The sequence below is a fragment of the Pseudophryne corroboree genome, chromosome 8, assembly GCF_028390025.1.
Source record: "Pseudophryne corroboree isolate aPseCor3 chromosome 8, aPseCor3.hap2, whole genome shotgun sequence".
In the NCBI taxonomy this organism is placed as follows: Eukaryota; Metazoa; Chordata; class Amphibia; order Anura; family Myobatrachidae; genus Pseudophryne; species Pseudophryne corroboree.
This window is the reverse complement of record NC_086451.1, coordinates 267,719,265-267,736,896: the sequence shown is the minus strand read 5'-3', so window position 1 is coordinate 267,736,896 and position 17,632 is coordinate 267,719,265. Positions and strand designations below refer to the sequence as shown.

The window sequence follows — 17,632 nt, the reverse complement described above, 5'->3', positions numbered from 1 at the left end:
CTTTTATCATCTCTTTTACCTGCTACTGCATTGGACTGGTTAACAAAACTGAGCTCCAGTGCCTGGAGGCGGGGATATAGAGGAGACGGTGCAAGGCATCCTGAGAACAGTCAAAGCTTTAGCCTGTTGGTGCCTCGGATCAAGATCCAACCCTACACCCCGATGCTATTCCCTGTGGAATCCAGTGTACCTTGGAGAAAGAGATTTAGCAAAGGTAAGTTCTTACCATAAATCTTCTTTTTCCCCACGCCTAAAATTAGGGAGTACTGTGCGAAGACTCACTAATTCTTCATAAACTGCTGAATCAATGTGTTTTTGCACCGAGCGTGATCCCCTGATTGTGCTGTTTTCTCACTTACTTTTCCACACAGCTCAAGAAGCTGCGAGGAAAGGTACACCATCAGTGAATCACGGTCAGCGTAATCTCCGCTAATTGAATCAGACCAGCATAGCAATTAGCCACAAGGTAAGCCTCGCAGCTAATTGAATATGCCTGTTAGTGTGAGTCTATCACAGTAAGTGCCATTGTGTCATATCAGCTATGCACTCAGGTTATAATAGTCTACTGGAATAACTGTACTTAAAGCTTAACAGTGAGATTAGTTTTCTTTTCTAGGTCTAACAATAAGACCACACGTCAGTGACTTGCATTACACATTTAATTCTTCAGAGAATAGCACATGGTTGCCCTATGCGGAGAGTCTGCAGACATTTCTTGAAGGTAATTTTCTTTTTCTTTGTCACGAGAAATCTTTCAGGCAAGAACCAAAAGTACGTGGGCAGACTAGATAGGCCAAGTGGTTGTTATCTGCCGGCAAATTCAATGTTTCTATGAATCCATGATGTCTGTGCCATTTAATATGTTTTCATATATAATGTGAAACTGAGGATTATGCAAGAAGAGGTGGTTGCCAATATGAGATCAGCAGGGCCGGTTCTAGCCCTTTTGGCGCCCCAGGCGGAAAATAGGGGCATGGCTTCATACAGGGGGCGTGGCAGTTACGCCCCCTGTAGAGTTGTGACAGGAAGAAGGGGGAAGGGTGTGGGGGGTTGTGATTTAGCGGAGAGACTAAAACTCTTGACTACTTTTTAGCACAGTTGCAGTAAATATGAAATGTTGATGGCTCCAGAGCTGACAGGCACTAGGATTCGGCGTGGCTCTCTCAGGAGGTCTGAACTCCATCATGCGCTACTGCGCATTCAAGACTACACAGCACATCTTTCTCCAGTGGCGTTCTGCATTAAAGGACGCACCCAAAGGCGTAGCTACCATAAGTGCAAGTAGTACAGCAGCTATGGGGCCCAAAGATGAGAGGACCCCCTTTCCCTCTCACAGTTACGTGTGTTATATACATCTTTCACAATTGAGTTGTATATAGGGGCCCTTACAAACCTTTGCCTTGAGGCCTAAAATATATCTAGTAATGCCCCTGCACCTGCTTAATGTAATGTGGCATAAAATAAATTGTAGGGCTTTATATTGTTACAGAAATTAATCTGAACTATATCTTGGCATAATATGAACTGAGGCACTGTTTTGTGGCTTTATAAGAACTGGGGAAGTGGGTTTTCTGTATTGTATTTGTGTGATATAATGCGCACTATGATGGTTTATAAAATAAACTAGGGCACTGCTATTGGGCATAGCGTTAACTAAGACACTATTGTGGGTCAGAAAATGAACTAGGGCACTATTACGGGGCATAAAATGAACAACTGATGTGGAGATGTGTCTCTTTAGAAGCATTTGGACAGGGGCCCCTTCAAAATGCTACTATGGGGCCCACAAAGTTCTGGTTACGCCCTGGACACACCCTAAGACACCCCAGCGTTACAGAGCCTTCTAAGGCCCATACAGGTTCCCTGTTACACTGTGCTATCACTGCTTAAACACCGCAACATAGTAGGGGGGTGTATGTTCCATAACCACCTGGTGAACTACAACACCCAGCAGACCCAATTGCTCCAGGCTGCATTCACCATCCATTGAACCTGTGCCTGTTTAACCCTGTATCTACTGCTACCTTTATTTCTACCCAATTAATAAACCAATACCCAGGATTACGCAAATTCACTGTCTGGACTTACTCCCTTATGCGCGCATGTTGTGCACTTACCACACTCAGGACAATACCACACTTACCACACTCAGGACAAACTCTTCCAACTGGTTATGGGCCAAGCAAACTTCCACTGCACACCTACTGCACTCAGGACATCAAACTCTGCTAGTAGGTAATGAGCCCAGTACACTTCCCCTGTGCACTTACCACTCTCAGGACATTAGACAAACTCTGCCCATAGGTTATGGTCCTAGTACACGTCTACTGCACACTTACTGCACTCAGGACGTTAGACAAACTCTGCCAGTAGGTTATGGGCCCAGTACACTTCCCCTGTGCACTTACCACTCTCAGGACATTAGACAAACTCTGCCCATAGGTTATGGTCCTAGTACACATCTACTGCACACTTACCGCACTCGGGACGTTAGACAAACTCTGCCAGTAGGTTATGGGCCCAGTACACTTCCCCTGTGCACTCACCACACTCAGGACAAAAAACAAACTCTGCCAATAGGTTATGGTCCTAGTACACTTTTGCTGTCACTTACCGCACTCGGGACGTTAGATAAATTCTGCCAATAGGTAATGGGTCCAGTACACTTCCCCTGTGCACTTACTACGTTAGATAAACTCTGCCAATAGGTTATGGTCTCAGTACACTTTTGCTGTGCACTTGCCACACTCAGGGCCTAATACAAGGTTGATTGCCAAACCATATTTTCCTCTAATGGGCAAAACCATGTGCACTGCAGGTGGGGCAGATATAACATGTACAGAGAGAGTAAGATTTGGGTGGGTTATATTGGTTCTGTGGGTGTGGTATGCGTGACCAGCAGCGGAATGCCGGCGGGGGTGGGCAAGCGCAACAAGTCCAGTGTGGGCTCCCTGCGCTCACCAAATTGCAGGCACGGTGGCGACCTGCGGTCACTACGGGTTCTATTCCCACTCAATCGGTGTCGTGGACACCCACAAGTGGGAATAGTCTGTGTTGGTTGACTGTCAGGAGTGTGAGGGGGCCGGATATAGGGGGAGGGATTGTGACCGGCGGTCTCCTGACTGCCGGTCATATAACTACATCCCGTTTCTGTGCAGGGTAAATACTGGCTGCTTTATACTAGTAAATACACTGCAATTGTTTTGTTTTGCAATCAACCTTGAACTAGGCCCTCAGGACATTAGATAAACTCTGCTAATAGGTTATGATCCCCGTACACTTCTGTTGCACACTTACCGCACTCCGAGTCTGATTCATTTTTATAAGTAAAGCAAATTATCAACCAACTGGGCAAAACCATGCTGCACTGCAGGTGGGGCAGACGTAATGTGCAGAGAGATTTAGATTTGGGTGGGTTATATGTTGTCTGTGCATGGTAAATACTGGCTGCTTTATTTTTACACTGCAGTTAAGATTTCAGTTTGAACTTTAACACTCTCTGCATGTTACATCTGCCCCATCTGCAGTGGAGCATGGCTCTGCCCAGTTGCTTGATAATTTGCTTTACTTACAAACATGAATCAGGCCGTCAACTCTGCCAATAATGTAAACACAGAGCAGTCGGAGATTTGATAAACAACTTACCATGGAATCTGGAAATATATTGATGCAGGCCAAACCAATGAAGAGTGTCATTTCTCAACTGTAGCAACCATAGTAGAGTTCTACTAGTATACATCACCTACAGTAGTTATGACTGACTTGCCACGAGATCTCGTGTATTAGACTTGGTTGTAAGAGATTGCTCAGTCTTGTGACGGGATACCTTGAATGTGCATTACTCTGAGATTGCTATAGGCTTTGGGGGAAATAACCGGTTCCTTGTCCAGATATATAAAACGAGATAAAATATTGAAGCTGAAGTTCTGCTGGAAATGAACCCTTCCTTTACCCAATATGTACTGCAGTCAAACAAATATTTTCTGACACTGCTTGCACCCTGTTCTTTTACACCACGCTTTTCCTATCACTCTCTGCTAACACTGTGCAAGGGGAGACGTTTGGCCCCACTCATGAGGCAACACATGCCTTTCATTAGGTAACGGGTATGTTTTCTTTATTCATAGCCTATGACGATGACACACAAATAGCTAACAATGTGGAATGTACGCCAGGACAGTACTTCCTCCAGGAAGGAGAGGAGCATGAGGAGAGGAAAGCCTGTCTGTTCCTACGCTCACAACTACAGAACTGCTCTGGAATTGAGGACCCGACCTTTGGTTTTTCTCAAGGGAAACCATGTTTCTTGCTAAAGATGAACCGGGTAAAAGAAAAAAAAACAAACAATGAGCGACAATTAAACAGTCAGTACTATTTATCAAATAGGCTCACATGGCCTGATAGAGATGCGGTTTAAGTGAGCAGCAGCGATGCTCAGATATGGTAATGCAGTAGGAGGCATCCCATATAATAAAGGGCTAACGCTGTTCCTCACCTCTATGGAGGAATTCAAGTGTTTTGCGTACCAGCGGCCACTAGATGGTGCCCGATGGAGCATTTCAAGTGTTGCTTCACTCGGGCACGCACAGCTGCCGGCGCTGACATTACTGTTGTGTTGTTCTGTCATTTTGACAGTTTGGTAACTAGTCTGTTGTAAGTAGACGCTCCTGCATGCATTTGAGATCGAGTGCTGTATCTGAGGATGCAGTATTGGATCACCTGCAACGCCATTGGCCGGCTGAGTGACCCATGGGGTCACTCAGGCCGGCTGCTGCAACTCCTTCTAAGAGGGCAGGAAATCACTGTTGAAAGACAGAGATCCTGGGTTGACATGGCTCCATTTTGTGAAAAGGCTGCCGTCGCCAGTCCCTCCCCACCCCCAAATGGCTGCAGACTGTCAATCTCTTGACATCTGCAGCTGTTTTGCGTCCAACAGCGCATAATCCGTACTGTACATGCATCCAGACCTCTATTAGTACCTGCATCTGGCCCACAATGCACATGACTAGCACAGCAATGGTCAACGGGGACCACCGTCATGGAGTTATATTACTATTTTATTCCCTTCCTTTTTTTATAATTGGCTTCAACCAACCATCTATGTTCACCCAAAAGTAGTGGACAAAGGGGCATTAAATAAAGGGGTATGAGTATGTCGGATATCTAATTTAGAGTGCATTCACCCTCAATGCCTATGGCTGTACCTGCACTGAATATATTACTATACAAAAATAACATTATATACTTACCAAACATTTTTGCAGATCTAGGGATATGAAAGAATAGATTGAGAAATAAATGTATCAAACAATTATATACTGAAGACATTTGTATAATGGCAATATTTGGAGATAACTATGGATGTTTACAGATGTTTGCATCCTCAGGAACTGAAAGCACTTATTGGGAGGATATATTCCCACATCTTATTTTATGCACTGTACTCGTAGATTAAAGCTGGTATGGTAGAGTTGCAGTTCAGGTCCCATACGCTGAACTTGCCCCTCCCCCTGGTGATGTCAGAGGTCCTTTAGCCAACTTGGATTTAGTCATAACCAAGCTGGTATCCTAGCCATGCTAATAACTCTGAACATCCATAATTAAGAGAATAAAAACAAAGTGTGACACCCCTAGCAAATTGTAATTGATGAAAGCAATACAACTAAAGAGATAAATGATATTTGTTTTACGGTATAAACATAATTTTTTTCCTAGATTCTCGGGTTTAAAGCTGGTTCTGGAACACCAATAAATGTGACCTGTGGAATTTATGTAAGAAAATGTCTCAGTGCTTAATTTAAGATTGCTTAATAATTGTCAGATTTAACCTAGAATGAATCTTTTCATATGCATGATAAATGGCATCTGTATAGATTTACTAATTGAGGAGAGGCTAAGGACTGTAAAGAAAACTAGGTTTCATATTTCCACACTACTTTTCCAATGAATCTCTTGGCTGAATCAAAGGAGAGAATCAAAAAACATAACGCAAGAAGCAGAATGTGGATTTGCAAAATTCCCAAATATTCCATTTCCAGTGTCCTCTTCAATGCACATGTGCTGATTGCATGGCCTGAATGAGAATGGGGCCACTGTAATGCCAATTGTTACCGATTACACCCAAATATTACCTGGAGGCATCAGTAACAATGGCTGAACTTCATGGCCCTCTATATAGCCACAGTAGTTAGCTAATGACTAAATATAAGATGGTAATGCAATTCACATACTGTAGGCTCAAATAAGATCAGAACCTAACAAACTGGTTTAGAATAATTTAAAAGGCCCATGCAACTAGAGACTATACAAAGGCAAAAATTGCTGGTTTCAAAAAAAGAGACAAGATTCTAAACCTGATTCTGAGGTGGGAAAAAAGCACAAAAGACCATGTAACTGTGCACCTTGGTAAAACCATGCTGCACTGCAGGTGTGGCAGATGTAACATGTGCAGAGCGACACGGGGGGAATTCAATTCCCCAGGGCTAATTGCCTTGCTGGAGGTATTCATTTAGCGCAGGAATGGGGAACCTTCGGCCCTCCAGCTGTTGTTGAACTACACATCCCAGCATGCATTGCAACAGTTTTAGCATGGGCAAATAGCAAAACTGTAGCAAGGCATTCTGGTATGTGTAGTTCAACAACAGCTGGAGGGCCAAAGGTTCCCATCCCTGATTTAGCGGGTAATACCTCATATGCGAGTTCCCACAGTCAGACAGAACCTCACAGCTTCATGAGCAAGTCTGCGGAAAAAAAAACAAAAAATCTGGTCAAGCTCGGGGGAAAAAATAGGATTTTAATTACCTGAAACGGTAAATCCTTTTATCGTAGTCCGTAAAGGATGCTGGGATCCATATTAGTACCATGGGGTATAGACGGGTCCACCAGGAGCCATTGGCACTTTAAGAGTTTAATAGTGTGGGCTGGCTCCTCCTTCTAAGCCCCTCCTACCAGACTCAGTCTAGAAACTGTGCCCAAGGAGACGACATACTTCGAGAGAAGGAATTACACAGATAGTGGCGAGATTCATACCAGCTCACACAAACATGAAAATGCGGCCAACATGCCAGAACAACTCAGCAACAGCTGAAACAGTAAATAACGCAGAACTTACCTAGGAGCCAGGTAACACTGAGCCAAAACCAATGCAGGAAAACGAAGCGCTATTAGTACCATGGGGATGTACCAAAGCTCCCAGTACGGGAGGGAGAGCGTGGAGGCTCCTGCAACACTGCTTGACCAAACCGGAGGTCAGCAGAGGCCAAAGTATCGAACCTGTAAAACTTGGCAAACGTGTTCGACCCAGACCAAGTAGCTGCTCGGCAGAGTTGTATCGCCGAGACACCCCGGGCAGCCATCCAGGAAGAGGCCACCTTACGAGTAGAGTGGGCCTTTACGGATTTCAGACACAGCAATCCTGCCGTGGAATAAGCATGCTGGATAGTGAACCTGATCCAGCGTGAAATTGACTGCTTAGAAGCAGGACATCCAATTTTTTTTGGGATCATAGAGGACAAACAGGGAATCACTTTTCCTGTGACGAGCCGTCCTCTTCACGTAAATCTTCAAAGTTCTCACTACATCCAAGGCCTTTGAAGTAATTGAGGAGTCAGTAGCCACTGGCACCACAATAGGTTGGTTGATGTGGAAAGCCGACACAACCTTAGGTAGGAACTGTGGACGAGTCCTAAGTTCCGCCCTGTCCTCATGGAAGATCAGATAGGGGCTTTTACAAGATAAAGCCCACAATTCCGACACGCGTCGTGCAGAAGCCTTCCACGTGAGAAACTTGAGATCACCCTCCTGTAGAGGCTCAAACCAAGCAGATTGTAGGAACTGCAGCACCACATCAAGATCCCATGGAGCCGTAGGTGCCACAAAGGGAGGCTGGATGTGCAGAACCCCTTTCAAAAAGGTCTGAACCTCAGGAAGAACAGACAATTGTTTTTGGAAGAAGATGGATAAAGCAGAGATCTGTACCTTGATGGAGCCCAGCCTTAGTCCCATATCCACCCCTGCTTGCAGGAAAAGGAGAAAACGTCCCAGTTGAAACTCCACCGCCGGGAACTTCTTGGCCTCACACCAAGAGACATATTTCTTCCAAATGCAATGGTAATGCTTAGACGTTAGCCTCTTCCTGGCCTGTATCAGGGTAGGAATAACCTCACTCGGGATACCCTTCCGAGCTAAGATCTGGCGTTCAACCGCCATGCCGTCAAACGTAGCCGCGGTAAGTCTTGATAAGCGAACGGTCCCAGCAGAAGCAGATCCTCCCGAAGAGGCAAAGGCCGCGGATCTTCCAGCAGAAGATCCAGCAGATCCGCGTACCAAGCCCTCCTTGGCCAGTCCGGAGCAATGAGGATTGCCAGAACCTTTGTTCTTCTCATGAGTTGAAGAACCTTTGGTATCAGAGGAAGTGGAGGGAACACATATACTGACTTGAACACCCAAGGTGTTACCAGTGAGTCCACCGCCACTGCCTGTGGGTCTCTTGACCTGGAACAGTACTTCCGTAGCTTCTTGTTGAGGCGGGAGGCCATCATGTCTATGTGAGGAACCCCCGACCAACCAGTTACCTCCTCGAACACCTCCGGATGGAGGCCCCACTCCCCTGGATGGAGATCGTGTATGCTGAGGAAGTCTGCTTCCCAGTTGTCTACGCCGGGAATGAAGATTGCCGACATCGCCACCGCGTGCCTTTCTGCCCAGATGAGGATTTTTGACACCTCTGCCATGGCCTTGTCGGTTTATGTAGGCTACTGTGGTCACTTTGTCCGACTGCACCTGAACAGCCCGATCCTGTAGAAGGTGTGCTGCTTGCAGAAGGGCGTTGTAAACGGCCCTGAGTTCCAGGATGTTTATTGGGAGAAGTGACTCTTGATCCGACCATCGTCCTTGAAAGGTTTCCCCCAGAGCGACCGCTCCCAAACCTCTTAGACTTGCATCTGTGGTCAGAAGGATACAGTCTTGAATTCCGAACCTTCGCCCTTCCAGAAGGTGTGGAAGTTGTAGCCACCAGAGGAGTGAAATCCTGGCTTTTGGAGACAGGCGTATCCTCTTGTGCATGTGTAGGTGAGAGCCCGACCACTGGTCCAAGAGGTCCAGTTGAAAAGGTCGAGCATTAAACCTGCCGTACTGCAGAGCCTCGTAGGCGGCAACCATCTTCCCCAGAAGGCGTATGCATTGATGAACCGATACCCGGGTAGGCCGTAGGACATCCCGGACCATTGTTTGAATCACCAATGTTTTCTCTGCCGGGAGAAATACCCTCTGCACTTCCATGTAGAGGATCATTCCCAGGAAAGACAGCCGCCTTGTCGGCTCCAGATGAGACTTCGGAAGGTTCAGGATCCAACCGTGCTTCCTGAGCAGCTGTGTCGTGAACGCAATGGACCGCAACAACCTCTCCCTGGATGACGCCTTGATCAGGAGATCGTCCACATATGGAATTATGTTCACCCCCTGTTTGCGGAGGAGAACCATCATCTCCGCCATCACCTTGGTGAAGATCCTTGGTGCTGTTGAGAGGCCAAACGGCAGTGCCTGGAACTGATAGTGATCTTCCATCAGCGCAAACCTGAGATGAGCTTGATGCGGTGCCCAAATGGGAATGTGGAGGTAAGCATCCTTGATGTCTAGGGACACCAGGAACTCCCCCCTCCGACAGCCCTGAAATGACAGCTCTCAGAGACTCCATCTTGAATTTGAACTCCTTGAGATAAGGGTTTAAAGACTTTAAATTTAGAATAGGCCGTACCGAACCATCCGGTTTCGGTACCACAAAAAGGTTCGAATAATAACCCTTGTTCTGTTGCTGAAGAGGGACCAGAACAATGACCTCTGACACCACCAATTTCCTGATTGCCGCCAGAAGAATTGTCCTGTCCGCCAGCAGCGCTGGTAAGCCTGACTTAAAGAAACGGTGAGACGGGGGCTCTTGAAACTCGAGTCTGTACCCCCTGGACACTATATCCAGAACCCAGGGGTCCAGTCCCGACGACACCCAGACGTGGCTGAACTGCCGGAGTCTTGCCCCCACCTGCCCTTCCTCCAGGCCTAGCTGTCCACCGTCATGCGGAGGACTTAGGGGTATCAGAAGCGGGCTTCTGGGTCTGGGAACCTGCGGGAGCGGGTTTCTTTCCTTTGGCACGACCACCTCTGAAGATGTTCGAAGGCTTATTCTTCCTAGGCCACGCGGCCCGAAAGGACTGTGACGTGTTAGATGAAAAGGGCTTTTTCGAAGCCGGTGCAGCTGAGGGGAGAAAAGGAGACTTACCCGCAGTAGCTGTGGCAATCCACGCATCCAGCGCCTCCCCAAATAGAGCCTCCACACACTTCCTGGATTTCGCGTCCGCAGACCAGTTGGACAGCCAGAGACCTCTTCGAGCCGAGACTGACATGGAGGAGATCCCTGCAGCCATGGAACCCAGGTCCTTCATTGAATCCACCAGGAACCCTGCAGAATCCTGAATATTACGCAAAAACAAATCAACGTCACTTTTGTCCAGCGTAGACGATTCCTCCTGCAGAGTGATCGACCACCTGACAATAGCTTTAGCAATCCAAGCACAGGCTATAGTAGGCCGCAATATAGCCCCCGAAGCCGTGTAAATGGATTTCAGCGTAGCATCCACCTTGCGATCTGCTGGATCCTTTAACGCGGTAGATCCCAGGACCGGTAAAACTACCTGTTTGGACAGCCTGGATACAGAGGCGTCGACTATCGGCGGGGACTCCCACCTCTTCCTATCTTCCTCTGGGAAGGGAAAAGCCACCAAGACTCTCTTGGGAATCTGGAATTTCTTTTCTGGAGTTTCCCATGCCTTTTCAAAGATAGCATTCAATTCCTTGGATGCCGGGAAAGTGAGGGGGGGCCTCTTATTATCTGTGAAGAAGGCCTCCACCACCTGTTCCGGAGCTGTGTCTGAAATGTGTAAAACATCCCTAACAGCCTCAATTATCAACTGCACCCCACCGCAACACCTCCCCATCACCGTCTGCAGTGTCAGAGTCGGTGTCCGTGTCATCCTGCATAATTGCAAGCGCACGCTTATTAGAAAGTACCGCAAGGGACCCCGAGGAGGCAGGATCAGACCATACTACCATAGAGGACTGGAGGACCTGACTGGCATGCTCAGTCCTAGCCACCCTATCAGAAATCTGGGAAATAGTCCCCCTCAGAGAGACTAACCATTCTGGCCCTCTAGCTGGGATCTGGGCTAAAACTAGAGATGAGCGGGTTCGGTTTTACTCGGTTTTACTCGGATTTACTCGGTTCTCAAAACGGCATCTTATTGGCTCACGGATGTCACGTGTTTTGGATAGCCAATAGAAAAAATCCGGATAAAACCGAACTGGCGTTAATTCTGGCGTTAAATCCGAACCCGCTCATCTCTAGCTAAAACAGTGCAATCCTGATTACATGGAATGGAGTCTTCCTGGGAAGACAAATCCTCCGCAGCATATGAGACAGTGTCCCTAGACATGTTGCACACACACACAAACACCCCACAAACACACAGGGTATTTCGAGGACAGAGTTTTCCCCCCAAGAATGGCAGAGAGACACAGAGATTGGAGCCAACCCACACACAGCGCTTTTCAGGCAAAGGGAGTCCCTTCCCAGCGCTGACTATGTCCCTTAATAGGTGACACAGCCTTTAAGCAGACTCCCCCCCCCCCCCCCCCCCCTCTACAGCACCCTGGTACCGTACAGACTGCTGGAGAAAGCTCTGGAGGGACCTGGATCCAGTGAACCGCAGCTGCAGGCAGGAAAAATGGCGCTGAACGCTGCTGGGTCCGCTCTGAGGAGAAGCTCCGCCCCCTTCAATGGCGCTGTCTTCCCGCTCACAAGATGATTATACTGGCCGGAGGAATATGCTGACATGGGTCCGCAGACCCCGACACGCTGAAGAAAACCAGTGCAGGGTCCGGAGCTGGCCCAGGGCGCTCCCTCCCAAGCGCCACACCAAGGTACCGCTGAGCCTTCCAGGAGCACGGGAACAACCGCGCTCCTGACCCTTAGCCGCCCTCTTCACCCTGTCCCCCCGCTTGCAAGGGGGAAAAGTGACTGACTCGCCACACTTCAGCTTCTGAGGGGGTGGCGGCCTGTTGCCGGGGCGAGCGTTCCCCTGCGGCGGGGCGCGATCAGACCCCTCTGGAGCCACCATCCAGTCAGCGGGAGCAGTGGCTCAAGACCCCGCGGGGCGGACACTGCTTCCCTCCCAGTCCCACGCTGCAGGAAGGCTGTCGCCAACAGCCTCCCTGTAAAATAAAAAAACCTGAAAGAAAATTTTTTACTCTTTACCAGAAGAACTCTGTAGAGCTCCCCTAGCTGTGACCGGCTCCTCCGGGCACATTTTCTAAACTAAGTCTGGTAGGAGGGGCATAGAGGGAGGAGCCAACCCACACTATTAAACTCTTAAAGTTGCAATGGCTCCTAGTGGACCCGTCTATTCCCCATGTTACAAATATGGACCCCAGCATCCTCTAGGACGTAAGAGAAAACAAATTGATTCCACAGTTACCACGGAATCAGTGGATTTCCGCGCCCAAAACCAGAGTTTTAAGTGCAGGAAAAAGTATTAGTAAATGGATATTGAATAGACTTTCCCACTGCTGGGATTTTTGCCGCTAATTACAGTAGTCATGGGGTAAATACTGCAGCTAATTGAATACCCCCTTAGATTTGAGCAGTGTAAAAATAAAGCTGCCCAGCATTTGTGGGCTGCATGCAAAAGCAGTCAGCATGTACCCTGCATGCTAAATACATGTATTTTCACCCCTGTGCAGTGCAACATGGTTTGTTCAGGTGCACAGTTACTTGGTCTTTTTTTTTTTTTGCTTTACGCCAACCTCAGAATCAGGCCCTATGTCAGTCCAGGTCTGCTTTATACAGGAACATATGTCTCAGGTAAACTGAAGCCCTTAGAAAGGAATGTGCATGACTTTCCTAAGGGAGTGCGCAAGTGCAGATGTAACAAGAATATGCCTAGTCAGGCCCACCTATATACTATACAGAATGCACTTGGCAAGCTCACAAATCATTGAACAAGTATGTACAAGTAATTCTTTTAAGAAAAGGTACTTTCACCTACAGCTGTGCAATAAGCAATATTACGCCTAATGTAAAACTATAACGAGAAATATAGACAATGCATCAGTACTGCTTTTTTTCTTTCTTTTTTGATCATCAGAATAGCATTGCAGATGGACTATGCTCAATATTAGTAGATTTACTAATCGTTCCTCAAATAAATGTTACAATGTAATAATCATATTTTTTTATCTAGAGAGGTGATGAAAGTCTTTTAGGAGCAGTCAATTTCTACCCAGCAAATTACTTTGACCTTATGTATTTCCCATACTATGGCAAGCTTACACATGTAAGTATACGTTCTATGAAATATTATTTTCCTAGCAGTTCCCGACAACTTTATCTATATGCATCCACAGTATGGTCGGAGATTTTGTATGATCAAGAACTGTAGCACTCCTATACTGGTGACGCCAGGCGACTGGGATGAACTGGGATGTCTGTGTGCCTGGTACTAGCTGAGAACAGGTTTTTCCCAAAAACTCCAAATGTTTTTTTTTACAAAACTGTTTAGAGGCCACACACAGGTACCAGTAACTGTTTCATCCTTGTGAGGAGCAGGTTTTAGTGATGCAAGCAAATAACCTAACACAACATTTATGGGCAATAGTTTCTTCAGCTGTCTTTGTAAAACACTTAATTCAAGTTGGATCGCAATCGCAGTTTCTCAATGGTCCTGCGATTGCATTGCAGGGATGCGAATGGCTGATTGCCAAGCAGATGCAGTAAGGTGAACAGGGTGGCCGGCATTGCCGGAAACAAGGGCGTGTCGCCCCCCCGTTTTCTGGGAGTGACGACACCAAGGACTGTGTCACGAGACACAGTTTCCTTGGCCTCGCAAGCCACCCCGTGACAGCAAGCCTGCATCACAAATGAACATGGTGACTGGTGGTCACGATGTGCATCCCAATATGCAATCGCATTGATTGCAGTGTTGCTATCACAAATGCGGGAAGGAGGTGCTATGCTATGCACCTCCTCTAGCATTTGCATTGCTGAGAATTGCATTTGCAAAACTGTTGCGAGCAGCTTGGCAAATGCAATCCTTACTGAAGTAGACCCTTAGGGTAGATTTATTAAAGCTTCTAAAACTGACAAATGGAGGTGTTGCCCATAGCAACCAATCAGATGCTGTCTATCATTTCTCTATGGCATTTAGAAAATGATAGAGCTTTAGTAAATCTAGTTTAGTGGCCTAATATGGACCTGTTGGTGGCCCTAAAGCAATTGGCACGCCGTGAATAATCCAATGGGAATAGATTAGGACAATTTAGAAATATTTCTTGTTTACCAAATAACCACTTGCTGCCTGTGTGTGTGTGTGGGCATGTCGTGGCCACATTACCAGTCCAGTATTAATATCTGTCTACTTACATTGACCACCAAGTAGCCAGCATTGCCTAACTTTAGTTTAAAGCACACATCATTTAATTGGTTTTACGGCATTAAGAATATATTGACTAATTTTGACAAATTTTTATGCTGCACTAAAAAAATAGCAATTAGACAGTGAACAGCTGGTGAAGGTCACAGGACACTGGGAGGTCTACCAACCAGATTCTTGTTTTTTTTTTTTTTTGTTGTTGCTCGTTTGATTTGAACATTAAGAAATGTACATAATTATAAAATGTTTATCATAGAGAAATGTGTGCCTGTAACATATTTTTTTGTTTTTGTTTTAGGTAAATTACACTTCACCTCTAGTTGCAATGCAGTTTGCAGAGGTGGTAAGAGGTCACGATGTCACCATCCAATGCAAAATACATGGCCATGACATTATTAATGATCATAAGACGGACCGCTTCCTGGGCAGAGTAGTCTTCATACTGAATATTGGATGAATGTGCCCAAATGTTTAACTTTCTTCAGGAGCCTCACAAAAAAAGCTGTTAACTTACACTGTCAGACTAGTGTGTATGTACCCTCTATTGGTGCCTAAAATGAACATTCTGTATATACATAATCTCTATTCAACTGTCGTGTGTATAACTTCTTCTTGTAGTGCAGGGGACATACAGTACAAGCCACATACTCAACTTCAACAAAGTGTAAGAAAGAGAAGGTTCAACTCATAAACAGCACTGTATGTTATGACTTGGCAATCCCGTCCATGTATAGGTGCCTTCACATTCACAGGAAAAGCCACATATTCGTGAGCTACCACACAGCAGTTTTTAGTTCTCATTCTATGACAGCTAAACCTAACATAATAGTTGCTCTATATAACAGAGCTACTAATACAATCACTAATATAATATAATCACTATATAATAAGTTCTAAAGCTCTGTTTCAACTATTGTTCTATGCCAAAGGTGGCTAAAAGTGGCTAGCTGTAGCGTCCGTCAGCGGGTTTAGGATGATATTTGCCCCTGTGCCCAGGGCGTGTTCCTTAAATACCTCCCACCGTGATAAGCTGCTGGAACTTTTACATGCACATGTCTAAATATTAGTAGCTATTTAGCATAAGAGAAACTGTATTTTAGGTTTAGTGGTCCTATAAACCTTTATATAGAATGAATATGTCAGTATTAAATAATCTAAAACTGTAAGTTATGTTTAATTTAAAACCATTGTGGACACATTTTTGTGTCTTTTATTGCAATATTAAACAGATGTTGGTTTACTGTTATTTTGTATATGTATTTTATTCTATTACATTCTTTATTGTATTAAATACCTTACCAGGGGGCTGAAGTGGGAAGGCTTACATTAAATAAGATTTTACTTACCGATAAATCTATTTCTCATAGTCCGTAGTGGATGCTGGGGACTCCGTCAGGACCATGGGGATAGCGGCTCCGCAGGAGACAGGGCACAAAAGCAAGCTTTTAGGATCACATGTGTGTGTACTGGCTCCTCCCCCTATGACCCTCCTCCAAGCCTCAGTTAGGTACTGTGCCCGGACGAGCGTACACAATAAGGAAGGATCTTGAATCCCGGGTAAGACTCATACCAGCCACACCAATCACACCGTACAACTTGTGATTTGAACCCAGTTAACAGTATGATAACAATGAAGTAGCCTCTAAAAAAGATGGCTCACAACAAAAATAACCCGATTTTTTTGTAACAATAACTATGTACAAGTAATGCAGACAATCCGCACTTGGGATGGGCGCCCAGCATCCACTACGGACTATGAGAAATAGATTTATCGGTAAGTAAAATCTTATTTTCTCTAACGTCCTAGTGGATGCTGGGGACTCCGTCAGGACCATGGGGATTATACCAAAGCTCCCAAACGGGCGGGAGAGTGCGGATGACTCTGCAGCACCGAATGAGAGAACTCCAGGTCCTCCTCAGCCAGGGTATCAAATTTGTAGAATTTAGCAAACGTGTTTGCCCCTGACCAAGTAGCTGCTCGGCAAAGTTGTAAAGCCGAGACCCCTCGGGCAGCCGCCCAAGATGAGCCCACCTTCCTTGTGGAATGGGCATTTACAGATTTTGGCTGTGGCAGGCCTGCCACAGAATGTGCAAGCTGAATTGTACTACAAATCCAACGAGCAATAGTCTGCTTAGAAGCAGGAGCACCCAGCTTTTTGGGTGCCTACAATATAAACAGCAAGTCAGACTTTCTGACTCCAGCCGTCCTGGAATTATATATATATATATATATTTTCAGGGCCCTGACAACGTCTAGCAACTTGGAGTCCTCCAAGTCCCTAGTAGCCGCAGGCACCACAATAGGTTGTTTCAGGTGAAACGCTGACACCACCTTATGAAGAAACTGGGGACGAGTCCGCAGTTCTGCCCTGTCCGAATGGAAAATCAAATATGGGCTTTTGTAAGACAAAGCCGCCAATTTTGACAATCGCCTGGCCGAGGCCAGGGCCAACAGCATGGTCACTTTCCATGTGAGATATTTCAAATCCACAGATTTGAGTGGTTCAAACCAATATGATTTGAGGAATCCCAACACTACGTTGAGATCCCACGGTGCCACTGGAGGCACACAAGGGCTGTATATGCAATACTCCCTTGACAAACGTCTGGACTTCAGGAACTGAAGCCAATTTTTTCTGGAAGAAAATCTATAGGGCCGAAACTTGAACCTTAATGGACCCCAATTTGAGGCTCATAGACACTCCTGTTTGCAGGAAGTGCAGAAATCGACCTAGTTGAAATTTTTTCGTGGGGCCTTCCTGGCCTCACCCACGCAACATATTTTTACCACATGTGGTGATAACGTTGTGCGGTCACCTCCTTCCTGGCTTTGACCAGGGTAGGTATGACCTCTTCCGGAATGCCTTTTCCCTTAGGATCCGGCGTTCAAACCGCCATGCCGTCAAACGCAGTCGCGGTAAGTCTTGGAACAGACAAGGTCCCTGCTGGAGCAGGTCCTTTCTTAAAGGCCGATGCCACGGTTCCTCTTGGAACAGACATGGTACTTGCTGAAAGCAAATCCCTTCTTAGCTCCCGAGGCCATTAGTCCTCTGTGAGCATCTCTTGAAGTTCCGGTTACCAAGTCCCTCTTGGCCAATCCGGAGCCACGAGTATAGTTCTTACTCCTCTATGTCTTATAATTCTCAATACCTTGG

General features: G+C 46.3%; 1 protein-coding gene across 2 annotated transcripts in view; it reads left to right on the top strand.

Annotated features, from left to right (window-relative positions):
* Nucleotides 1-15,723, top strand: part of ATP1B4 (ATPase Na+/K+ transporting family member beta 4) — a 129,056-nt gene extending 113,333 nt beyond the window's left edge. Inside the window, exons 5-9 of one of the 2 annotated variants that reach the window (XM_063937229.1) lie at nt 617-721; nt 4,128-4,324; nt 5,716-5,772; nt 13,290-13,382; nt 14,776-15,723. In XM_063937229.1, coding sequence (XP_063793299.1) covers nt 617-721; nt 4,128-4,324; nt 5,716-5,772; nt 13,290-13,382; nt 14,776-14,934 — 611 coding nt within the window. In that variant the 3' untranslated portion in view covers nt 14,935-15,723. The remainder of the gene's footprint in view (nt 1-616; nt 722-4,127; nt 4,325-5,715; nt 5,773-13,289; nt 13,383-14,775) is intronic. The other variant, XM_063937230.1, reaches the window with a different exon arrangement.
* The last annotated feature ends 1,909 nt before the right edge of the window (nt 15,724-17,632 follow it).